A 25,478-nucleotide genomic window follows, 5' to 3' on the forward strand; every position below is an offset into this window, starting at 1 on the left:
ATCCCTGCACAAAGCCCAAGTGGGTGTTTTATTGAAATTTCTTAGTTAGAAAACTCATGATGTGGATTACTTAATTACTTATTGTCCAGTGGTCAGGCTCCTGATCGGCCCTTAAAAAAAAGGCCAGAGAGCAATGACTGAGCAGCACATCCAGCCTGAAGATGAAAATGAAAACAGGCCTTTATCCTCAGTTTCCTTGTAAACGCTGGTTGAAACTATAGTAAAGACCAAAATTGTCAGACACATAGATGAACATAATTTGTTGGGGAATAGTCTACATGGTTTTTGAAAAGGGAAAACATGCCTCACCAATTTACTAGAATTCTTTGAGGGCTCAACAAGCATGTGGACAAGGGGGATCCAGTGGATATAGTGTATTTAGATTTTCAGAAAGCCTTTGACAAGGTCCCTAATAAAAAGCTCTTAAGCAAAGTAAGCAGTCATGGGAGGGAAGGTACTCTGATGGATTGGTAACTGGTTAAAAGATAGGACACAAAGGGTAGGAATAAATGGTCAGTTTCCAGAATGGAGAGAGGTAAATAGTGGTGTCCCCCAGGGGTCTGTACTGGGCTCAGTCCTATTTAACGTATTCATAAATGATCTGGAAAAAGGGGTAAACAGTGAGGTGGCAAAATTTGCAGATGATACAAAACTACTCAAGATAGTTAAGTCCCAGGCAGACTGCGAAGAGTTACAAAAGGATCTCTCAAAACTGGGGGACTGGGCAACAACATGGCAGATGAATTCAGTGTTGATAAATACAAAGTAATTCACATTGAAAAACATAATCCCAACTATACATATAAGATGGGGTCTAAATTAGCTGTTACCACTCAAGAAAGAGATCTTGGAGTCATTGTGAATAGTCGCCTGAAAACATCCACTCAATATGCAGCGGCAGTCAAAAAAGCAAACAGAATGTTGGGAATCATTAAGAAAGGGATATATAATAAGGCAGAAAATATAATATTGCCTCTATATAAATCCATGGTACAGTACGCCCACATCTTGAATACTGCGTGCAGATGTGGTCGCCTTATCTCGAAAAAGATATATTGGAATTGGAAAAGGTTCAGAAAAGGGCAACAAAAATGATTAGGGGTATGGAATGGCTGCCGTATGAGGAGAGATTAATAATACTGGGACTTTTCAGATTGGAAAAGAGATGACTAAGGAGGGATATGATAGAGGTCTATAAAATCATGACTGATGTGGAGAAAGTAAATAAGGAAGTGTTATTTATTCCTTCTCATAACACAAGACCTAGGGCTCACCCAATGAAATTAATAGGTAGCAGGTTTAAAACAAACAAAGGGAAGTATTTTTTCATAGAACACACATTCAACCTGTGGAACTCCTTGCCAGAGGATGTTGTGAAGGTGAAGACTATAAAAGGGTTAAAAAAAAACTAGATAAATTCATGGAGGATAGGTCCATCAATGACTGTTCGCCAGGATGGGCAGGAATGTTGTCCCTAGCCTCTATTTGCCAGAAGCTGGGAATGGGTGACAGGGGATGGACCACTTAATGATTACCTGTTCTGTTCATTCACTCTGGGGCACCTGGCAATGGCCACTGTTGGAAGACAGGGTACTGGACTAGATGGACTTTTGCTCTGAGCTGTTTTGGCTGTTCTTACGTTATAATCAGGTAATCCCTCAGTGAGCACTCACAACAAAAGGGAAGGCTCCACTCCCTATGTTTTCTTTTAGTGGGAGATTGTGAAGGGGGAAATGAAATCATGTGTGGCATTTCTGTGTTTCAGTTCAAAATTCAGCAGCAAGATCCAGTATGTTGGCACGTTGGCAGAACTCAGTGAGCTGATTCCAATGGAATATGTACACATTCCAGAGAGTATTGTCAAGTAAGTGAAGCATAATAAAAAAGAATGTACTTGTACTGGTGAAAAGAGTTACCATCATCCAAGCAAGGTATTGTTATTTGCAAGCCTGAACTATAACCAGATTTTGCTTCTAAATCCGATTTCACATGGAGTGACATGATTATTTATGATGTTTGGATTGGAGGGCTCGTATTCAAGAGTCTATATGGGAGTTAGAAAACTTTTAATTTTATTAAGAATTATTAAGAGACAGCATTAATTCAGCTGCACGAGCAGGAGTGAGCCAATTCCAGTTTTGTCTGGTTCCACAAAAATTCCACCCCACTCTGAAGCAGTAAAACATTCAGTCAATGAAACACAAGAAAGAGTTATTATCTAATCAGAACAAACTCTTAATTCACTAATCATAACCTGAAGGCAGGACAGGAAAGCTTAATCCTTTCATGAGTATCCCACTACATTTTAAATGATTGCTCTGCAGTTAAGTCTTACTGTACTTTTTGTCTTTAATCTTACTGCACTTAGGACCGAAGCAATAATTCAAAGATAGCCAATTGATAAGATCACTGTCTTTTGCACAGTGAAAGCCCTGGGGCTCACCTATTATCTTTTGTCAAATAATTGGGAAAAGTAACTCATGAGCAAGACTAAAAGAAAATGGAAAACAGCAATTAGCCTGGTGAGGAAACTATATTGCTTCCATAAGTAGTAATGGGGCAAACAAGGAAATACCTGCCCTGGCTGGAGGTGCTTGTGACATCTCTAAAAGAAAGGTTCTTCACACTAGGGCAGGGGTGGCCAACCTGAGCCTGAGAAGGAGCCAGAATTGACCAATGTACATTGCCAAAGAGCCACAGTAATACGTCAGCAGCCCCCCATCAGCTCTTCCCCTGCTCCCAGGGCCTCCTGCCCACCGGCAGCCCTGCCAATCAGCACCTCCCGATCAGCTGTTTCCTGATGTGCAGGGAGGGGAGGGGGGAGGAGCGAAGGCACTGCAGGCTCAAGGGAGGGGGTGGGAAGGGATGGAGTGGGGGCAGGGCCTGTGGCAGAGCCAGGGGTTGAGCAGTGAGCACCTGCCCCCCCTGGCCCCCCAGCACACTGGAAAGTTGGCGCCTCTAGCTCCAGCCCTGGAGTCGGTGCCTATACAAGGAGCTGCATATTAACTTCTGAAGAGCCACATGTGACTCCGGAGCCACAGGCTGGCCACCCCTGCACTAGGGCATACATACTCTTCTCTTCGTGCAGATTTATTTTGCAAAGAAGGGGTCTTAGCACACTTCCTTTGCCTTGTTCAAAACTGGGTATGTCTGACACACAGAAGAAAAAAATAATGCATGTCAGAGATAATGTAACTTTGCAATCATGATCCATAAAGAAACTATGATTGACTTCCAAGTTTTTTAATCTTACTAAATAATTTCAGCCTCTCCCTCGTTTTCAGTTCTGCAATAGATGACAATCTGAGATGAGTATCGATGCTGTCCTATATTTCACAAGCTATTCAGTGTAGCTGTCAGAGATGCATACAAAATGCCTCAATCTATACGATAGATTTAACAAACATCTTTCAGTTGCATTTATAAAAAACATTTGGGTTCAGGGAGCAGGAAATGAGACGTTTTGAGATATGCAAGCTCCTCAGATTCAATAGCTTTGGAAGGCATAGTGACGCTGGTAAAGACAGTTCAGTACAATTGAAGTTCTGGCGAGTAAGATGATGCACAGACAGTGGAGATTTCATTGTCTGTGCGACTACTTTACTGGCAGGATAAATGTGTTGATGAGGCATAGTTATAATACTCAGCTGGCAGTTTTTGATCTGAAAAAGTTGAAATGGATTCATGTCCCAGACGTGCAAATGCTCTCTACAAATGTCCTCAACCCTTTCTCTTTTATTTTTTCTTTCTTTCCTTTCTCCTTCTGTACTTCATGGCATCTTTCTCGCCCCTCCCTCCTTGCTCCTTTTTTAAGTCATTGTCATTCCCCTTGTCTCTTTTCCCCCCTCCCTACTTTTCCTGCACATGTTTCTGTACCTGTACAAGGGGGGTGATCTGCGGGGCCAGGAGATGTGTCTTGCATCCCAGGCTGTGAGTGCACATGCTGCTGCCAGCAGCGAGAAGAGCAGTATACTGTGCTCCAGTTTGCCTCTTCCCTGCCTGCCATGAGGAACCCTGCTCTGATTAGAAGAATTAATGGAGCAGAGACTACAACTGTTAGCATCCTGGTTCCTTTGTTGAGTAGTGCAGGGTTTGCCTCTTCACCAATAGCAAGTCTGCTGGACCCATGGACAAAAGAAGGATTCATGCCAGTTTTTTACTTGCTTTGTTTTTAATCAGGATGTATTCAAAATAGATTAGGTTTTTGTTTTGTGGTTAGGTTTGGTTTTTAAGTGAAATAAAGTTTGCTCATTTTTCTACTTCTATATTATTTGAATTTATAGATGTTTCCCCTTCATTCACTTTTATCTTGTAAGGTATGATGAAGAGAAGTGTTTTAAGAGAAGAATGAGGTAATACTCTTGCTCTGCAGCTCATGCTACTGTCCATAATGGAGTGAACACATGTGAACCAGCCTTTCACATATAGGTGACCTCAACAGCTGATTGAGAGAGGTTTCCTATGCATTTGCTTGTCTGTAATTTGCTGTCTTACTTCCCCCTTGGAGCTGTTGAGATCAGCCTCCTTTGCAACTAAAACCTACTACACTGGAAAAATCCTTGACTTGGCTGAGGCTGCAGCTAATTTAATTGTATCTGGTAGAGCAATGGAATGTTTTCTGCTTCGTACAGCGAGCATGCCTCAAACCCCTGCTACTTTTATGTGTCTGCCTCCAGATGAGCTCAACAAGGAGTTACAGAGTAAAAGAGGGTAAAACTGAACAGGCAGAAATGACGCAATATTGAATAGAAGAACCTTAGGGACAGTGCAGAAAATGGAGTGAATATTTTAGAAGCATGTACCTTACTTGTTCTTTGCTCTGCTATTGCTCTGCTTCTCTCTTATGCTCTGCTTGCTTCTTCTTTGTTTCTTCTCTACATCAATAACTTTTACTCATGCAGACTGGATGAAGAGCTGAGGGAAGCATCAGAAACAGCAAAGTAAGACACTATTCAGCTCGCTGCTGGCATTACTTTCACTTGGTTTACAGGAATGGATTGGGTGAAACTTCACATTGTTTTCCACTGCAGTCAGATCTTCAGTGCTTCAGGACTGAGCCCTGGTACCTCTAGGCTTGGCAGTTGATAGCCCCAGCACCTCTGGGCTCACTGCATCAGTTATGAATGTAAAACAATGGCTTGAGCCTCGGCACCTAATTACTTGAGCCCCAGCACTTCTTTCATTACAAATTAAGCACTGCAGATCATAATCTGAATTACTGTAGAAGGATGCCACATTTGAGAATCCATTTCCTTCTCTCTCACAAAGGTTTGCTGTTGACGTCAGTGATCAGCAGGGACCTAGTTTTCTGTGATTAAAAAAACCAAAATTCTCCAATAAAAAAAACATAAAAATCTCATGTTTTTCTGTGACTAAAATGAAATGCTGAAGTTTAGTTTCCCTAGCCACAATATATATAGGTATCAGTTGAACACAATGGTTTATTGAACCCCGTTTATCTGACCTAATTGGGACCAGTGTCAGCCCCGGGTAGCGGGGCTCAGGCTGTCAGCCCCGGTTTGGTTAATACGAAGAACCGGATAATGGAGCTGCAGATAAACAGGGTTCTATTATATATGTTTTTAGTTTTTCACAAAATGTAAAAATTAAAGATTGTGAAAATGCAAATTCCACATTTTTCTGCGGCAAACTGATTTCTAGGATCCCTGCTGATCAGTCCTTTAGAGTAGTTCCTTAAGCATTCCACCTACCCCACTCATTAGATGACTTACTCTATTTATGATATCCAGTGTGGACACTTTTCAAAAACAAAAAATTACACTGATTTACTCAGTGAAGCTGGGCCATGATGTAGCTGAATCACCAGATGGGTTGACTGACATACCCTCAACTGGGTACACAGTAAATCAGTGGTTCAGCTGGGGATCAGACCCTAGTATCCTTCTGGCTCCCATGCCTTTGCTTTGAGCCTAAGACACACTCAGACAGTATGGAAGAAGAGCACTGTAGAAATCCCTAGATAGAGACACACAACACTTCACTTTCACCAAGTTATGGGTAATGAGAATGGATACTATGATGACAAAAAACTTTTAAAATGTGGCCTGTTCCAGATTTCAGTTGGGATAAAGCAATTTTGCAGTGTTCTGGGGGCAAACGAGTCTTGAATTAACTGCATGAGCTTTAGCCAGCACAGCCTTAAAATACAATCCTGGTTTTCCATTTCAGATTTATAACTATAGATGACTCAACACTGCCATTTTTGAAGAAGTTAAAATTTATCAAAGACATTAATTCAAATTGCCCTTTAGATGATCAAACTGTTATTCCAGTGCTACACCAAAAGCTAATTTATAGTGGGGGGTTTTTTGTAGAGCATATTTTTTCTTGTGCACATTAGTCATAAGGTCTCTGAAGAAGGAGGTTGCATCTGCAGGTCCTATCTGACTTCTTTCCCTACTTTTTTTGGAACCAGCCACTGTTTTTGAAGATTCTCTTCGGTCTCCTCCTTTTGCTTTATGCAGTTTACATTTTCAGCCATGCAGTTTTGTGTCTGTTGTATTGATTCCTGATGCCTCCTCATTTGTGGTCAGACATTCCCATCAAATTCTTTTGAGAATTCAGCCTGTATAGCCACAGAAGAGAAAGGCGACATGTAAAAAATCCAAAATACTTGTATTCACCTTATATACACCAGCTGTTAGTCCGGGAGAAACTTGACTGACTCAGTGCCAATAGCAAAAGCTCACATTTAAATCGCCCTTGTAAACAGCAAATATCTGACATTGGTGTGCATGTGACATCAGGCATTTACCCAGACACCCAAAAATAGGGACAGAAGAAGAACATGGTGAGAAATGGGACTGCATCCATTCTATTCAAAACATCCTTCTATGTGCTGTCAGCATTCCGTATGTGCCAAATAAATCAGAATACCTGAGAAGGAAAACTGCATGGGAGAAAATTGCTGTCTTGTTAATAACCTTTCCAGTGTAGATTGCAAGTTAGAGCACAGGAAGTGCAGGGGGGAGTAGAGAGGCACATGGGGACATTATTGTTAGGTGTACAGAGTCTGTTTGTAGTACATGTCCCATCCACAGTCAAATATGTTCTAAGGAAATAGCCACAAAAAGACTCCTCTGAGTTAATCAGTGTAATGTCGCTCACACTGAACTGTTACATTCATGTTAATATTGTTTTATGTTATTACCCAATCACCAGGACTCACTACAGTGAGTTACATCCCAAAATATAATTTCATATTTTAAAAGAGAAAGAAATGCAGAGAAAATGTTTACTGCTGCCTATTTTCTCTTGAACCCAGAACTAGCTGCCTCTCAAATGAGCCGGAAATGACTTCTATGGAGCAGGAGTAAGAATTTACAACTAATGACAGTTACATTGTAATGTTATTTTATGACCATGCAGTTTGACTCTGAGGGCTGGGTAAACTCCATATAGTTTTTTGCAAAACCAGATGCTTTCCAGTTTTCTTTTCAAGAGCCTAATCCGGGGTTTACAAATAGAAAAAACGGTGTTTCATTGCTGCACTCAAGATGACTGAATGGTACGTATTTATAGTGCAGTGGTGTTTAAAATGGTCTCGCTGCTTTCCAAACAGAGGCAAACACGGGCCTTGTCCTGATGACTGTACAGGTTAAAAACAAAGACATATGGCAGGTGGGGTAGGGTGTGGGGGTGGGGGGGGAGGTATAAAGTGATCAGGGCGATGAAAGGCACATGTCTCATTAGTTACAAGTTTGTTTTTCAGTGTCACATTCCAAGCTTCTGCTTCAAAGCTCATTGAAGTAAATGGGAGTCATTCCATTTATTTTAATGAGCTCTGGATCAGGCTTTAAATTCCCTTCTTCTCTTGATGTGCTTCACAGCAATCCCTGACTTCATTTCCAGTGTGTTTATGCCCCTCCTTCCCAAAATTGGACTTTGGGTAATGGGAGCAGTTCAATGATCATTCAGTTGTTAACACTGAGGCAGTATTTTGGCACACGGCTCCTAAAGCCACCTCATAACCGAAGCAGGTGAGCAGAGGCCCATCTTGTGTGGCTGCAAAAGTGTGTAAGGTTCTTTCTTGCACTGCCAATTCCTGTCATTGGCAGCAGCCTGTGCGGGGCAGCAGGTTCCACAGAACTGCTATGTGCCGAACCTGCACAGGTGGGTGGGAAGGGGTGCATTATGGGTAGACCCTTGGCTATACCCACCCAGTGCACTGGGCTGTGTAGCAGTGTGTTATACTACTGCACCCAGGATAGACCCAGCACTGTTCAATACCTTCCTCAGAGCACTGGAAAGACCAGGATGGAGGTTGGGACACTCCGGGTCACAATGTCCCCTTCAGACTGCTCCAGGGGCAGCACAACAGCATGCTGCCCTGTACTTAGGGTGAATTATAACATCATGATCTTGTCTATAATGAGTTGGAAACGTGCCAAAACAGGGAATAATGGGATTTTTCATTGACACTGTTTTTTTTTTTACTCAGCTGCATAATTCAGGGAAAATATAGATTCTACCCTTAAAATGACCACTTGAGCCATGCAAGAATTACCACTTTTGTGTGAAATTTCATTTGAAGTTTTGCAAATTCATTTTGCTTCACGGTCCCACAACCTTGGCTTTTCAATGAAGTTTTGCAATGTTTCATTGTGAAACCCAATCTTTATTGAAAGAATATTCCGAATTTTAAAGGGTTTTCCCTAAAAATGTCAATTTTTAAAATTAAAATCAAGAAAATGGACACATTTTCCAAAATTTAAAAATGCAAAAAAAGTATGAAGATTTTAGTGTAGATATAAATAATACTTTATACAGTTCCATTGACTTCCAGTACCTATCAGCTGTTGAACCATTTCCCCTAACATTGCTTTCACTATTTCACGGTGGACTAATTATACATATCAAAATATTCTATTAAGCTCATTCTAAATTGCATCAAACAGAAAAACGTGTCTCTAATGTACAAAACAGCACTCCCGAGGTGTTAGTTCCTAATTCAGGAAGCAGTATAGCATTACTGGTTCATTGAAAAATTCTGTTCTGTTACTAGCACAATTATAAACAAGTAAGCAGATAGGTAAGTAAGTAAGCAGACTTCCCATGGAGAACTGATATGTGGAATAAGAAGGAACCATTTTTATATAGTCGCTTTTCAGAATAAAACTATACTTTACACTGTCTCAGGGTCATACCTGGTATCTGTGGCAGAACCAAGAATAGAACCCTGGCCTGCAGACCTGTGCACCTATTAAAAACACATGCACATCTCTCCCCCCCCTTCCCCCCAACGCACAGGATACCTAGTGAAGACTTCAGCTTTGTCTATACTACCACTTTTGTCAGTAAAACTTTTATCGGCCAGGGATGTGAAAAAACACCTCCCTGACTGACATAAGTTTCACCAGCAAAAGTGCTAGTGTGGACAGTGCTATGTCATCAGGAGAGGGTCTCCTGCTGACAGAGCTAACACTGCTCATTGGGTGTGGTTTAATTATGCCGGCAGGAGAGCTCTCTCCTGCCAGCAAAGAGCGGCTACGCGGGAGATCTTACAGCTGTGCCTCTGTAAGGTTCGTAGTGTAGCCATAGCCTCAGTTTCAGAGCTCTGTGGAAAAAAACGTACCACTGTCAAAACAGATTTTAAAAATAATCACGGGGTTTGACAAAAAAGCAATAAAATAAAATGTATGGCATCACCAATTTTTCTGTTTTCCACAAAAGACTGGTTTTGCAGCAAAAACGACACAGTTCATCGATGAGAACAGCAAATTTTCGTTGGGTCTAATGTGTGAACATTTGGGATGAATTCCAAGCTGAACTCTTGCTATTTCTCATGCCAAAAAAGTGTGTGTCCGTTTTCCAAAATGGCAAAAATTCGCCCTTGTTCATAATCATAAATTCTTGCAAAAAATCAGTTTTCACCCATAAACGTCCTCTCATTGACACTGATAGTTTTGCACAAATCTGTTCAATATTCTTTCTGCTGAAACCTCTCTGGAGTCTGCCGAGCCCTTAGCTTGTTGTGTTTTTTTCTTTATATCCATTTGGAAGGCTTTTGTCTGGTGGTGTGCTCTCATGTTTTCCATTTTGTGGTTTGAATGACAACTTTCTTTTTTTTTTTCTTTAAACAAAGTATTCAGTACGCTGAAGCATTTTGCATGTTTTAAAAACAATACTGATCTTGTGAGACCATAAATATGCAGTATGCCTCTAGGAGATCTTTACAGCAGCTCTGTATTCTACAAAGAAAAATAATGATCTAATGTGGTGGCAGCTCCTTAGTCTAAAGAATACCAATGAAACTGGGGGATGGATTCATCAAAGGCATAATGGGGAGATATTTTCCAGATTTTTAATTTTAACTAATAAGTGCTCTGCTTATTACAATGAGAAACAGCATCACTTACAGACAGATGTATTGCTGATTACTTGGTGCCCTGATTCCCTTCTCCATATGCAAAGATAGTGTGGGAATGGGAACAGGGACATGGAAGGAATGAACGAGGGCTTCACAAGATACTTCTCACATCCCAAATCCATGAAGCTCCCTTCCTAAAGAACACTGCAGGGCCAGAGGTTAGGTAGGGGCACATTCAGGGGTTAGGAGGATGGTTTGGATACGGGGAACTTCTGCTGTCCATGGCAGGGCTCTCAGGGACCCAAGAGAATTCTCATTCACCAGCCATTTTGGAGTTAATGGTGGTAGAATCATCCATTCCAGGGTTTCTGTGCCTGCCTTTCAGAGGAAGAAATGTATACAAGGGGTGTAGCCAAAGGCTGCAGCAGAAAGCATGGCAGGGGGAAGTCCATCCTGAAGGATCACTGGGGTACTGCAGGGATATGCTCTACTTTTCCCATGGATGCATCAAGTTTGCAGGCTGCACTTCCCCTCAATGAACCTTGTTGTATTTTTAGAGATCAAAGCCTTTTAAAATATATTTATGGAAAATGGCACATAGAGGTACAGTAGACAATGCACTTCAGCATGGAGAAAACACTGGCCTTCTACAAATATTGACATTTGGGAATAATTATCAGTCTATCGATTTCTTCATTTTCATGGCAGAAAGTTCCATAAATAATGTCTGTATATTATTCCTTTAAGGAATCGAGCTCTCGGCTTTAAAATGATATAGTGCAAATATAAATCTACATTCATTTCCATTTATAATTATATAATTAACTCCACATAGTATATCTCAGATTTCAGTAGTCAGCATGCTCGAGCAAATGGATGAGTTGCCCATCTGTGCTGGCAGGGATATTGTATGTCTGCACTGCAAGTTTATTTTAAATTCCTGTAAATATGCCCACATTGCTGCCAGTGCTTCTTGAAATGGATGGCAAAAATGTGCTTCTGAATACATCCTTAATGAAGCCATTGTGTAGCCCAGTCCCCACCCCACACACACACACTTAGGGCCCAATTCTACTCCTACCGCAATCAACGAGAATTTGGCAATTGACAACAAAGGGAGCAGCATCAGGCCTTTAAATTTTCCATATTAAGTAGAAGCAAGATAGGGCCCAAAGAGACTGTCTAAAGTATTTAACACTGGAGCACTGAAGTCAACGAGAGTGCTCAGCATACTGCAGGACTGGAACCTCAAGACTGAGAAAAATAGCAGCAATGTGTTGCATAGCACTGAATTATTGTTTTGTTTTGTTTATTTTAAAGACTTGATGTGACGCTGCGAAAAGAAAAACCATAACTTCCAGGCACTCGAAGAAGAGCGGTTGTCTGGATCAGTCTCCCTGACACAGAAGGCCATGGAGGAAGGGGCAGTTTGGTTCATTTCTTTTTGGTTTATGATTAGCTCCGTGCTGTTCAGAATTTCTGAAGAAAGCTAAGGGCTCGACCCTGTTGCCATAGAGGCTGCAGGCTTTTGCTCTCACTTTGTTTATTATCTTCAGAGGTGTCGTTTGCAATAAGAAAATTGATTTAATTTAGCATTGTTTTATGTAACTCTGTATATTTTTAATTTAAAAATATCAGAGTTAACCAACAATGTGCCTCAAGGGTAATTCAGTGGAACCCTCACAAGAGAGTAGTTATGTTTTGTCTTCAGTATTTTAACATTTATGCCTAGCTTAATAAAGTGGTATTATTACAGTAAACACTCTTAGCTTAGTTTGTTTCACAGATTAGCTGTAACTCTACTATTTAAAATACATCTAGAGATAGTTCATATTTTTCTCTGATTGTGTTGATAGCTCTTGCTGTCTGCGAAACTCTACTTGTTCAGGTTGTGCTACTGATAACTTTACACAATCATTTGCTTGGCCAGAGAGAAACCTACTTTTTTTAATAAATATATGAGTCATTGAAGAGATTTCTCAGAGAGAAAATAACTAATTGAAAATGTAATTTTAGTAATTGAGTTCAGTGTTTTTATTTTTTAATGTCAGGGTTTTTTTAAAAGTGGTCAGTCCTCTAAATGATTATCTCATGCCCTAACAGTGTTGGCAATATTAAAAAAAGCAACTCGGTATATCTAAAACTGTGATAATTCAAAATGGCATCTTTAGCGCAAGTAATACAGGCTGATTATTCCATGTTTGTAGTATTAACACTGCAGATTTTCTAAGTGCTAGATAAAATATACAAATCCATAGCGTGGTGCCATGATCATTAAATGCTGATATCAAAATAGTCTGAGAGTATATTTTATATCAGTAAAATAATGATTGAAATGTAATTTGAGTGATATAGCAAAAGTACTCACCAGAAAATAAGCCCCACCGCCCAAAAATAACATCTATGCACAGCTGCTATACCTCATTCTGGTATGTAAGACCCTACAGCATGGCCATGTGCTAAACATGGGAAATACTTGATGTGGTGGTTGTGGGTAAATGTTGATTTTTCTAATGGTGACCACTGTATTTGCATAACAGAATGCAGGGCCAATCCCTAGGATTTAAGGGGCCATATGCAGTATTATTAAACTGGTACCCCATGCCTGATGGCAGCCCGGGCTCACATGTGTATTTTAGATAAGGGTGGTCTTTTGAAGGATTTATTTAAAAAACTGTATGTCTGAAGATCCAAGCATTTAAGGCTAAAGATGAATATTCAGATTGTGCATCTAAAAATTGATCCAAGGATTTTTTAGAGATGTGATTTTATAATCTTCAGCAACACACGAATGAAGAATTTTTAAAGCAAATTTTAAACTAAGGCCCTGTAGACCAGTGCTTCTCAAGCTATCTGATGTGGGGGAATGGCAATTTTTTTGTCCAATGTGCGTGCAGACTGGCAGCCGATGGCTCTCAGACTGGCAGCGGTCTGCGGACCACCACTTTGAGTAGCACTGCTGTAGACTAACATGTTCTGAGTAAAGTAAATATTACAGTAATGCACAACTGTTTTTGTCAGTGAATTCAGAACCTGACAGTATATACCTGGGGGTTTGCTAAAGCCTGTTAAATGGCTTCATTACCACTTGATTCAGAGTAGCAGCCGTGTTAGTCTGTATTCGCAAAAAGAAAAGGAGTACTTGTGGCACCTTAGAGACTAACCAATTTATTTGAGCATGAGCTTTCGTGAGCTACAGCTCACTTCACCGGATGCATTCAGTGGAAAATACAGTGGGGAGATTTATATACACAGAGAACATGAAACAATGGGTGTTATCATACACACTGTAAGGAGAGTGATCACTGAAGATGAGCTAATACCAGCAGGAGAGCAGGGGAGGGGTGGAAGAAAACCTTTTGTAGTGATAATCAAGGTGGGCCATTTCCAGCAGTTGACAAGAATGTCTGAGGAACAGTGCGGGGGGGGGGGGAGTAAACGTGGGGAAATAGTTTTACTTTGTGTAATGACCCATCCACTCCCAGTCTCTATTCAAGCCTAAGTTAATTGTATCCAGTTTGCAAATTAATTCCAATTCAGCAGTCTCTCGTTGGAGTCTGTTTTTGAAGTCTTTTTGTTGTAATATTGCAACTTTTAGGTCTGTAATCGAGTGACCAGAGAGATTGAAGTGTTCTCCGACTGGTTTATGAATGTTATAATTCTTGACATCTGATTTGTGTCCATTTATTCTTTTACGTAGAGACGATCCAGTTTGACCAAAGTACATGGCAGAGAGGCATTGCTGGCACATGATGGCATATATCACATTGGTAGATGTGTAGGTGAATGAGCCTCTGATAGCGTGGCTGATGTAATTAGGCCCGATGATGGTGTCCCATGAATAAATAGATGGACACAGTTGGCAACGGGCTTTGTTGCAAGGATAGGTTCCTGGGTTAGTGGTTCTGTTGTGTGGTGTGTGGTTGCTGGTGAGTATTTGCTTCAGGTTGGGGGGCTGTCTGTAAGCAAGGACTGGCCTGTCTCCCGAGATCTGTGAGTGATGGGTGTCCTTCAGGATAGGTTGTAGATCCTTGATGATGCGTTGGAGAGGTTTTAGTTGGGGGCTGAAGGTGATGGCTAGTGGCGTTCTGTTATCATCTTTGTTGGGTCTGTCCTGTAGTAGGTGACTTCTGGGTACTCTTCTGGCTCTGTCAATCTGTTTCTTCACTTCAGCAGGTGGGTATTGTAGTTGTAAGAATGCTTGATAGAGATCTTGTAGGTGTTTGTCTCTGTCTGAGGGGTTGGAGCAAATGCGGTTGTATTGTAGAGCTTGGCTGTAGACAATGGATTGTGTGGTGTGATCTGGGTGAAAGCTGGAGACTTCAAAAACAGACTCCAAGGAGAGACTGCTGAATTGGAATTAATTTGCAAACTGGATACAATTAACTTAGGCTTGAATAGAGACTGGGAGTGGATGGGTCATTACACAAAGTAAAACTATTTCCCCATGTCCCCACCCCCCCATTCCTCAGACGTTCTTGTCAACTGCTGGAAATGGCCCACCTTGATTATCACTACAAAAGGTTTTCTCCCCTCCTACCCCCCACTCTCCTGCTGGTATTAGCTCATCTTAAGTGATCACTCTCCTTACAGTGTGTATGATAACACCCATTGTTTCATGTTCTCTGTGTACATAAATTTCCCCACTGTATGTTCCACTGAATGCATCTGATGAAGTGAGCTGTAGCTCACGAAAGCTTATGCTCAAATAAATTGGTTAGTCTCTAAGGTGCCACAAGTACTCCTTTTCTTATTACCACTTGAATGGCTCCTTAACAGTTTCAATGTTGTGCTAATAGGTCTGGCAGGCTGGAAGCCTTTTTCACTCTTAAGTACGAGATCACCTCTGGAGGAAGACTCACCAGGCTGAAGCAGGAGCCTGCAGGAAGGGTCAGAACAGGGATAGGAAGAAGCGGGAGGGTAGACACTAAGACCTAGGGATGCCCCAAATTTTCAGGTGCCCGACGCAGCTGTGTATGCTGCTTATGCCTGAGGACCGCCCTGACAGAATGTAAGTTGATAACCAAATTCATTCTACTTGTCTCTTTCAAACAAGAGAGTCTGGTAGTAGATGTATAGATCCTTTGGGGTGCCTGTGGGAAACACACAGTTTGGAATAAACATAGTTCACCACTAAGAGTCACTGTTGTGCCCCAAAATTACAGCTGTACTGATTTGGCTGAAATAAGCAAATCGTTGTAGGAAGCAATTCTAGATGCTTTGTTCATCTCACAGCTTACATATGTGCTAATTCTCAGCATCCGGTATTACTAATTAAAAGAGGAGAGAATCACTAGACAGAGAAAGCAAACAGGTTAGTCGGGACAGAAATGATGTGAGAATTGTTCTTAGTAAAATCTAAACTGAGAACAGAATCTGATTTCTTTTTGTCCTATATCAAAATAAAATCTACATTTTTGTTTTAAAGTGAGCACATTTCAGTCTCTGTAGATTATTCTCTTGTATCAATAATGAGGCATACTGCAAACAAGAGAATGAATATCACTGTGTGCCCATTTGTTCAGCTACTCTAATGCAGACCAAGTGTCAGAAGGACAAGAAGTTGCCAAAATCTTACTTATATACCGCCAAGCAAACCTGAAATGTCATCACATTAATAGTTCTTGATTTGTCCTGCCATTTGTGCAGTGCAACTCTGTTGTACCAGATAATAGATTTTATCTCTGCTTTCTATCAAGTCCTGTGAATTTCCACAGGGAAAGGGCCCGATCCTACGAGGAACTGATCATCAATTCTTATTAACTTCACAGAGACGAGCCCAAAATTAGATCTGGTTGTTTGCCCAGTCTTCCAGATATTCAAGTCTTGGCTTTGATATGGCTTACAAAAGTCATGCCACTTAAAATACTGGAGATAAATGCTTTCTTTAGGAATTAATATTTGTGTTAACTTCCAGATGCTAATTAAGATTGTTCTGGATATGAATAATTAAAAATGTATAACAGCATGAACTCATATCATCTGTAGACCTGCAGTTAAAACAACCTAGAATGAGCTGAATCACCTATATTACACTCTGGGGGACAGAAATGTTCATGGAGGGTGAAATTTACTCCTACGCAGGGCCTCAACAGAAATCCAGTGCACCTATTTTCAGAGCCCGAGTGAAGCTTAAGTGCCACATAATCCTTGCACTGGCCCGCTGCATAGGAGGTGAATTTCACTGTAGAGGCACTTGAATGTGAAAGGATTTGATCAGTAGGAGCAGACTAATTTGGTAATGGCGTCTGGTGATGGAAAGGACACATTTAAACCAAATGTCATGTTAAAAAAAATAGGACTGCCAATATGATGGTGTAAAAAAGATCACTGTGGCTTAAAGAAGAGGTGTGGTTATCTTTGCTCATTAAAATATATATTTCTAAAATATATTAATGTTCTGATATAGCAACTATATATTATACTAACAAGTATATACAATATCTAACCAAAAATCAGTGGTTTGTTCAAAGAGGAATATTGTATTAGAATTGCACACATGTACTCTTTTATACACAGATTTTTTTTCCTACCATGGACCAGTGCTCAGAGCAAGATATAAATTAACTTACGATTTGTTTTGTTAAAAAAAAAACAAACAAAAAACCTATGCTCACTCAATAGTAGACTAAGCAATACAAGGATACATAATATCACTGTATGTACAATATGTATGTATGATACAGAAATAAAAAGCTGCAATCCACTATTAAAAGTGCCTCATTTCAGCAGCACGCTGAATTTTTTTGTAGCTCCCAGTGTTACAGGTTATTCTGATAGCTCTGATGCTTTTCCTCCATTGTTCACCCTAGTCAATGAAAGCACTAGCCATTTCACTCATTATATTATTGTAAGTCATTGCAGATAACTTACCTCTCTCCCCCATCTTCCTTTTCTCCCTCTGGCCATCTCACTTTCCCCACAAACTCCTTGCAAAATATTCATGTTTGGGTTAAATAAAATTTCAGATGCTCATCCCACTCTCCTCCCACGCATGTCCAAATCCTTGTTCTACTGAAGTTAATAACATTTATTCCCAAGGATTTGGCCCAGAAAGAAAACAGGGCTATCGCTGCTAAAGTCTTAAATTGCTGTCGCCTCTTGAGACTGACAGAGGAGCCCAGAAGGTAAAGAAATTGGCAATTAAGGCCCCCCTCTTACATGTAGCTAAAACATGGCAAACCTTGGGGATGTACAGTTATGCCTTAGGATTCCTTTGCTTTGGATGGTCCTTCTCCAGAATCTTAACTCTTGTTAGTATCACTGTTGTAGTTTAAATACTTTGTTTGCAATTAATTATTGAGATGTGCTAATTATGGACCAGTTATAGAATAAATGTTGTAGAGAGAACCCAGATATAGTTTCTGGAATAACATACTTTGCAAATACTTCAAAATGTGATTTTTTTATAATAATTGATAGTACGTGTACATATGGTAGCTAGAAAGGTATCAGAACTCTAAACTTTTTCTTTCCCTTTTCTTTTCTTCTCAACATCTGATATTTGACTGTTCCTAATAATTTTGCTAGTGTCAGACACTAGTGCAGTGATAACGTCTATTTGTACGTGGATGCCAGAGAGAGGTAGAGCAGAATCCTGATTATCCAAACCTCCCACTAATTCACTGCTAAAGTCTTTCCCTTTTCTATTAATCTCCAGTTATCCAAACATATTTTGTGATGCTCAAGCAGCTCAGATATTTGGGATTCTTTGGGTTTTTTCCTAAAGCCTGATGTGAATCTAGCGTGAAATTTGTAACACTGTTAAATGTGAACACCATCTATTCTTATTCCTTTATTGTTTCTCCAGAAGCTGAAAAAGCATGTTTTCCTTTACAGCAAACTTTGCTTTGAATGAAGGTTTCTTGTGAATTAAGTTTGTAGTCCAGTTCAATGGCATAAAATAAAACCTGTTGGTTGAAAGGGAAATATATCATGGTGAGTGCAGTGGATTTAACACTGCTATGCTCTTTCCCTGACTGCATTCCTTTTCTGCTTCCATGCTTCCCAATGATATATATTCAGGTTGATTCATTCTTTGATGCAGTAACAGAAGATATTGAGAAGTGAATTGTTTTCTGTGACGGACAAAGAATCTAAGCTATGCTATACCTTCTAAAGCAGGAACCTGCTATTGCCAAGCCAGCTTTTGGGGCCTATAGACATGAGGTTAGAGTATATGTAAGTGTCAAGACTGATCTCAGTTTTCATTAAAAATAAAAGTAAGTTTCTGACCCTCTTCATTGTGGAGATAGCTGCAGAGTTGTCAAATCTTGCGATTTTACTGCAAGTCACATGATAGTTTTTTTGTCACACGGTAAAGCTCAACAACAAACTCTCAAAAAACAAAGGCAAATAAAAAGCCCAAAACATTACAGGAGTGTCATGATTTTTAGACATTTGTGATTTTTTTGGGCCCTACTCATGATTTTTGAATGCCTATGTTTGCAATACTGCAACTCTAAAAATATGAGCTAATTGACTTGTGTAGGGCTGCTCTTTTACACCTACAAAATGCATGGGCCAGTTTTCCAAACTGCATACCCAGTTCAGGTTTCAGAGTAACAGCCGTGTTAGTCTGTATTCGCAAAAAGAAAAGGAGGACTTGTGGCACCTTAGAGACTAACCAATTTATTTGAGCATAAGCTTTCGTGAGCTACAGCTCACGAAAGCTTATGCGCAAATAAATTGGTTAGTCTCTAAGGTGCCACAAGTCCTCCTTTTCTTTATACCCAGTTCAGTGTCACTGAGAGCAATGTTTCCAGTCCGCTACTCATGACACTACAAGCTCTGTCTATAGTTGTGCAGCCAACATGGCTTCTTGCCACAGGGTGGGTAGTATAAGAGGCAGCCTAGTATGATACACTAAGGCCAGGGCTGAGAGCAAGGGAGGCCTACGTTCTAATCCTGGCTCCCCCAGGGCACTAATTAAGTCACTTAGCCTTAGTTTTCCCAGCTGTAAAATGCAGATTACTACTCCTGGATCTTACTTTTTATTCCCCTACCTCACAGAGTAATTGACAATTGCCTAATTAACATTTAGGAAGCAATAAGGACTTAAGTCCATCAGCATGCATCTAAACACCTCCACTGACTAGGGGCCTAATAGGTTTATTTGGAAAACTGTCTTTTTAAAAAAAACTGGCTCATGATGTAGGAGACCTCCACAGCTGTAAAACAACAGTTTTACACTTCACACTCTCTCTCTCTCTCTCTCTCTCTCTCATGTGACAGAAGCGTGTAAAACACAACAACCCCTTCCCTAGCAACTCCCTCTTTCCAGAATATCTAATTTCTATTAACCCTCTCGGTGTAGGGATGCCCTTTTATAGGATTTCCACCCGCCCCCAGCATGCCTTCCTTCCTGTGGGCTGGCTGTTTAAATGGAGCAAAGGCAAACAGCTGTAACCCTAAAGTAGCTCGTTTGTAATAGGCTGCTACTTGTTGTATCTTTTTCTCTTCCAAATGATAAATGCTTTAACTGCCTTTTTTGCCATGTTTTCCCCTTCTTGCTGCTAAGGATCATGACCTGTTCTCTTTTTCTTCTGGGGGTTTTCTGAAGATGAATGCAACCAGGGCTTTGGGGAGCCTTTCACTTTTCAGGTTTGTAGTTGAAAAAATCAAGTTATATATGCCTTTCAGCAATGAGATTCTTTTTACAGTGGAGGCTTCCAGACTAATTTTGTTATCACCTTAAAAATATGCAGTGATAGATATGATGATCTGCATGTAAGTGACTTAGAAATCAGATATTTCTTTTGATAAAGAAATGTTATCACATAGCTGATCATGCAGAACAGTAGTTTAAGTTCTATCTGTACTCAACAGGCAGCCAGGAATAGAATAGCAGGGGAAACACTGAGCTCAGTGATAAAGCTTTTGTTTCCGCAGCTCCTTCCTGCACTGTACGTGATTCAGGGTGGTGCTGTACCCTACTGCTGGATATAGAGCCCTCAGGAAAAGTAGTTACTCTCATAAGTCACTTTTCAAATTAACCCTGGCTTCCTAAAATGCTTGAGCGTCTTGCCTCCTTTCTGACAGGTGTTAGTCTGTATTCGCAAAAAGAAAAGGAGTACTTGTGGCACCTTAGAGACTAACCAATTTATTTGAGCATAAGCTTTCGTGAGCTACAGCTCACTTCATCGGATGCGTCTTATGCTCAAATAAATTGGTTAGTCTCTAAGGTGCCACAAGTACGCCTTTTCTTTTTGTCTCCTTTCTGTTTGCACACAGAGAATAGCCTGTTCCAGCAGAAGTGGGAATCTGGTGGCCACAGTATGCTGCCCCTTCACCCCTCTCCCCTAGAAGCTCCCCCACAGTGACATTGTTAGGATTCCAGCTGTCTGGGGGCAGAGGAGCCAACTAGGCTCCTCCAGAGTCTCCCCCTCACAAGCATGCAAGTAAAAGTAGCCTGAAGTTGTACTAACTTGTGCTGCTTCCTCCTCCCTAGCTACTGCAATAACCATGTTATAAAGGAGCTGTGCAGAGCCAGGAAGGCCAGAGTCCTTGGGTGCCCTCAAGATGCTCCACCTGATTCATGTAGAATGCCTAAGTACCAATGCAGGTGGCAAACCATTCCTTTCCCTCCCAGAAGAATGAATATGAAATTGAGCTTTCCTTTCTCCAGTGTTTACTATTCCCACTCAGAAGGGGTCTGTGTTCAGACAGTATTGGAGATTAGCCACATATACTCATATAAAAATGGATGTGGTAAGTCAAATCCCCTCAAGAGGCCCTAAATGTCCATTACACATGCTTTCAGAAGGGTACCAGATGGAATGGCTGAGTCGAAGTGGAAATGATTTTTTTTTTTAAAGAACAAGGCACGTAGGACTTTTTCTGTTCTTCAAAAAAATTACTATCAAACTCAGTTTTATTGAATTAAAACCAAATCCCTATGGAGTCTTATTCTACCCAAGTGTAAATTTCAACCTTTAAATAATGCATAGGCCTTGTGCTGGCCCTCTGCAGAAGGGTGAATTTTACTCAAATATTTAGCTATGGAATAAGGAAAAAAACCCTTGTGCAATGAGTGTTATAGAAATCTACTCACAGCCTTCACCTCCTTTTTTCCTTTATGGAAATCCAATGTGCATCATGCAATCAAATAAGAAAAAAGCCAAAACTCTTAAAAACAGGTTGGTTTTTTAAAAAATATACTGTACTAAAGTCAATTTGTTTCTGTTCACTCAAGGTCAAGATTGTATATAAAAAGTTAAGCGAGTTCTAATTTATTAGCTTTACAAATAATTTCTATGGGCTAAATCCTAGTTTTATCAACTTCATTAGCAAAACTCATTAGTATCAATGGAGTCAGAATTTGGCCTTACGTGTTACCATGGTGCATTCTAATGTGTATATTTTATATTTCATCAGTTCTGAAGTAGAAAAATGGAATAATTATATTTTATAGCAATGCTAATACATCAGTAACATGTAATTATTCTACTTTATCCACAGTCATGCTATTAATTCTGATTCACCCTTGGCAAAAGGTGACTGGATCTTTTACCTACTCGTTGCCAGTTTGAACCCAACCCAGCTTGTGTCAACTAAAAGCTGTTACCATCTGAAAGATGTTCGTTGACCTGCATTAAATGCTTGGTGGTCTCAGACTAATGGACAAGTGTCCGTATCGCAAAACTGGCACTAATGAGGAACCTTATTAACACTCTGAGCCCTGGTCTACACTAGGACTTTAGGTCGAATTTAGCAGCATTAAATCGATGTAAACCTGCACCCGTCCACACGATGAAGCCCTTTATTTCGACTTAAAGGGCTCTTAAAATCGATTTCCGTACTCCACCCCTGACAAGTGGATTAGCGCTTAAATCGGCCTTGCCGGGTCGAATTTGGGGTACTGTGGACACAATTCAACGGTATTGGCCTCCAGGAGCTATCCCAGAGTGCTCCATTGTGACCGCGCTGGACAGCACTCTCAACTCAGATGCACTGGCCAGGTAGACAGGAAAAGAACTGCGAACTTTTGAATCTCATTTCCTGTTTGGCCAGCGTGGCAAGCTGCAGATGACCATGCAGAGCTCATCAGCAGAGGTGACCATGATGGAGTCCCAGAATCGCAAAAGAGCTCCAGCATGGACCGAACGGGAGGTACGGGATCTGATCGCTGTATGGGGAGAGGAATCCGTGCTATCAGAACTCCGTTCCAGTTTTTGAAATGCCAAAACCTTTCTCAAAATCTGCCAGGGCATGAAGGACAGAGGCCATAACAGGGATCCGAAGCAGTGCCGCGTGAAACTTAAGGAGCTAAGGCAAGCCTACCAGAAAACCAGAGGGGCGAACGGCCGCTCCGGGTCAGAGCCCCAAACATGCCGCTTCTATGATGAGCTGCATGCCATTGTAGGGGGTTCAGCCACCACTACCCCAGCCGTGTTGTTTGACTCCCTCAATGGAGATGGAGGCAACACGGAAGCAGGTTTTGGGGACGAAGATGATGATGATGATGATGAGGTTGTAGATAGCTCACAGCAAGCAAGCGGAGAAACCGGTTTTCCCGACAGCCAGGAACTGTTTCTCACCCTGGACCTGGAGCCAGTACCCCCCGAACCCACCCAAGGCTGCCTCCTGGACCCGGCAGGCGGAGAAGGGACCTCCGGTGAGTGTACCTTTTAAAATACTATACGTGGTTTAAAAGCAAGCATGTGAAAGGATTAATTTGCCCTGGCATTCGTGGCTCTCCTGGATGTACTCCCGAAGCCTTTGCAAAAGGTTTCTGGGGAGGGCAGCCTTACTGCGTCCTTCGTGGTAGGACACTTTACCACTCCAGGCCAGTAACACGTACTCGGGAATCATTGTACAACAAAGCATTACAGTGTATGTTTGCTGGCGTTCAAACAACATCCGTTCTTTATCTCTCTGTGTTATCGTCAGGAGAGTGAGATATCATTCATGGTCTCCTGGTTGAAATAGGGTGCTTTTTCTTCAGGGGACATTCAGAGGAGCCCGTTCCTGCTGAGCTGTTTGCCTGCGGCTGAACAGAAATGTTCCCCGCTGTTAGCCACGGGGAGGGGGGAGGGTGAAGGGGGTAGCAATGCGGTGGGGGGAGGCAAAATGCGACCTTGTAACGAAAGCACATGTGCTATGTATGTAATGTTAACAGCAAGGTTTACCCTGAAAGAGTGTAGCCACTGTTTTATAAAATGTGTCTTTTTAAATATCACTGTCCCTTTTTTTTTTCTCCACCAGCTGCATGTGTTTCAATGATCACAGGATCTTCTCCTTCCCAGAGGCTAGTGAAGATTAGAAAGAAAAAAAAACGCACTCGTGATGAAATGTTCTCTGAGCTCATGCTGTCCTCCGACACTGACAGAGCACAGACGAATGCGTGGAGGCAAATAATGTCAGAGTGCAGGAAAGCACAAAATGACCGGGAGGAGAGGTGGCGGGCTGAAGAGAGTAAGTGGCAGGCTGAAGACAGGGCTGAAGCTCAAATGTGGCGGCAGCGTGATGAGAGGAGGCAGGATTCAATGCTGAGGCTGCTGGAGGATCAAACCAGTATGCTCCAGTGTATGGCTGAGCTGCAGCAAAGGCAGCTGGAGCACAGACTGCCACTACAGCCCCTGTGTAACCAACCGCCCTCCTCCCCATGTTCCATAGCTTCACCCAGACACCCAAGAACGCGGTGGGGGGGCAACCGGCCAACCAGCCACTCCACCACAGAGGATTGCCCCAAAAAAAGAAGGCTAGCATTCAATAAATTTTAAAGTTGTAAACTTTTAAAGTGCTGTGTGGCATTTTCCTTCCCTCCTCCACCACCCCTCCTGGGCTACCTTGGTAGTCATCCCCCTATTTGTGTGATGAATGAATAAAGAATGCATGACTGTGAAGCAACAATGACTTTATTGCCTCTGCAAGCAATGATTGAAGGGAGGAGAGGAGGGCGGATGGCTTACAGGGAAGTAGAGTGAACCAAGGGGCGGGGGGTTTCATCAAGGAGAAACAAAGAGAACTTTCACACCGTAGCCTGGCCAGTCATGAAACTGGTTTTCAAAGCTTCTCTGATACGTACTGTGCCCTCCTGTGCTCTTCTAACCGCCCTGGTGTCTGGCTGCGCGTAACCAGCAGCCAGGCGATTTGCCTCAACCTCCCACCCCACCATAAACGTCTCCCTCTTACTCTCACAGATATTGTGGAGCACACAGCAAGCAGTAATAAACAGTGGGAATATTGGTTTCGCTGAGGTCTAAGCGAGTCAGTAAACTGCGCCAGCGCACCTTTAAACGTCCAAATGCACATTCTACCACCATTCTGCACTTGCTCAGCCTGTAGTTGAACAGCTCCTGACTACTGTCCAGGCTGCCTGTGTACGGCTTCATGAGCCATGGCATTAAGGAGTAGGCTGGGTCCCCAAGGATACATATAGGCATTTCAACGTTCCCAATCGTTACTTTCTGGTCTGGGAATAAAGTCCCTTCCTGCAGCTTTTGAAACAGACCAGAGTTCCTGAAGATGCGAGCGTCATGTACCTTCCCCGGCCATCCCACTTTGATGTTGATGAAACGTCCCTTGTGATCCACCAGATCTTGCAGCACTATTGAAAAGTACCCCTTGCGGTTTATGTACTCACCGGCTTGGTGCTCCGGTGCCAAGATAGGGATATGAGTTCCGTCTATGGCCCCACCACAGTTAGGGAATCCTATTGCAGCAAAGCCATCCACTATGACCTGCACGTTTCCCAGGGTCACTACCCTTGATATCAGCAGATCTTTGATTGTGTGGGCTACTTGCATCACAGCAGCCCCCACAGTAGATTTGCCCACTCCAAATTGATTCCCAACTGACCGGTAGCTGTCTGGCGTTGCAAGCTTCCACAGGGCTATCGCCACTTGCTTCTCAACTGTGAGGGCTGCTCTCATCTTGGTATTCATGCGCTTCAGGGCAGGGGAAAGCAAGTCACAAAGTTCCATGAAAGTGCCCTTACGCATGCGAAAGTTTCGCAGCCACTGGGAATCGTCCCAGACCTGCAACACTATGCGATCCCACCAGTCTGTGCTTGTTTCCCGAGCCCAGAATCGGCGTTCCACAGCATGAACCTGCCCCATTAGCACCATGATGCATGCATTGGCAGGGCCCATGCTTTCAGAGAAATCTGTGTCCATGTCCTGATCACTCACGCGACCGTGCTGAC

At 41.9% G+C, this 25,478-nt stretch overlaps 2 protein-coding genes across 4 annotated transcripts in view; both read left to right on the forward strand.

The window, feature by feature from the left end:
* The window catches only part of PRUNE2 (prune homolog 2 with BCH domain), a 173,998-nt gene extending 160,449 nt beyond the window's left edge, over positions 1-13,549 (forward strand). Inside the window, exons 16-20 of the mRNA XM_074953222.1 lie at positions 1,766-1,864; positions 4,317-4,352; positions 4,902-4,940; positions 7,286-7,333; positions 11,651-13,549. Coding sequence (XP_074809323.1) covers positions 1,766-1,864; positions 4,317-4,352; positions 4,902-4,940; positions 7,286-7,333; positions 11,651-11,684 — 256 coding nt within the window. The 3' untranslated portion in view covers positions 11,685-13,549. The remainder of the gene's footprint in view (positions 1-1,765; positions 1,865-4,316; positions 4,353-4,901; positions 4,941-7,285; positions 7,334-11,650) is intronic.
* A 1,483-nt stretch (positions 13,550-15,032) lies between these two features.
* On the forward strand, positions 15,033-24,163 carry LOC141987664 (uncharacterized). 3 transcript variants are annotated; one of them, XM_074953223.1, is made up of 4 exons: positions 15,033-18,268; positions 19,851-19,933; positions 21,791-22,946; positions 23,537-24,163. In XM_074953223.1, the coding sequence occupies exons 3-4, from the start codon at positions 22,541-22,543 to the stop codon at positions 24,052-24,054; spliced, it is 924 nt and encodes a 307-aa protein (XP_074809324.1). In that variant the 5' UTR covers positions 15,033-18,268; positions 19,851-19,933; positions 21,791-22,540; the 3' UTR covers positions 24,055-24,163. The 3 variants fall into 3 exon arrangements, with proteins under 3 accessions (XP_074809324.1, XP_074809326.1, XP_074809325.1); XM_074953224.1 differs by lacking the exon at positions 15,033-18,268 and adding an exon at positions 18,317-18,511; XM_074953225.1 differs by lacking the exon at positions 19,851-19,933.
* The last annotated feature ends 1,315 nt before the right edge of the window (positions 24,164-25,478 follow it).

Source organism: Natator depressus, chromosome 5 (assembly GCF_965152275.1).
Source record: "Natator depressus isolate rNatDep1 chromosome 5, rNatDep2.hap1, whole genome shotgun sequence".
Taxonomy (NCBI): Eukaryota; Metazoa; Chordata; order Testudines; family Cheloniidae; genus Natator; species Natator depressus.

Bases quoted from the DNA above. Each gene is read 5' to 3' on its own strand.
- LOC141987664 (XM_074953223.1), top strand. From the start codon at position 22,541: ATGAAGGACAGAGGCCATAACAGGGATCCGAAGCAGTGCCGCGTGAAA. The intron at 22,947-23,536 runs GTGAGTGTACCT...TTTCTCCACCAG, and splicing joins AGGCGGAGAAGGGACCTCCG to CTGCATGTGTTTCAATGATC.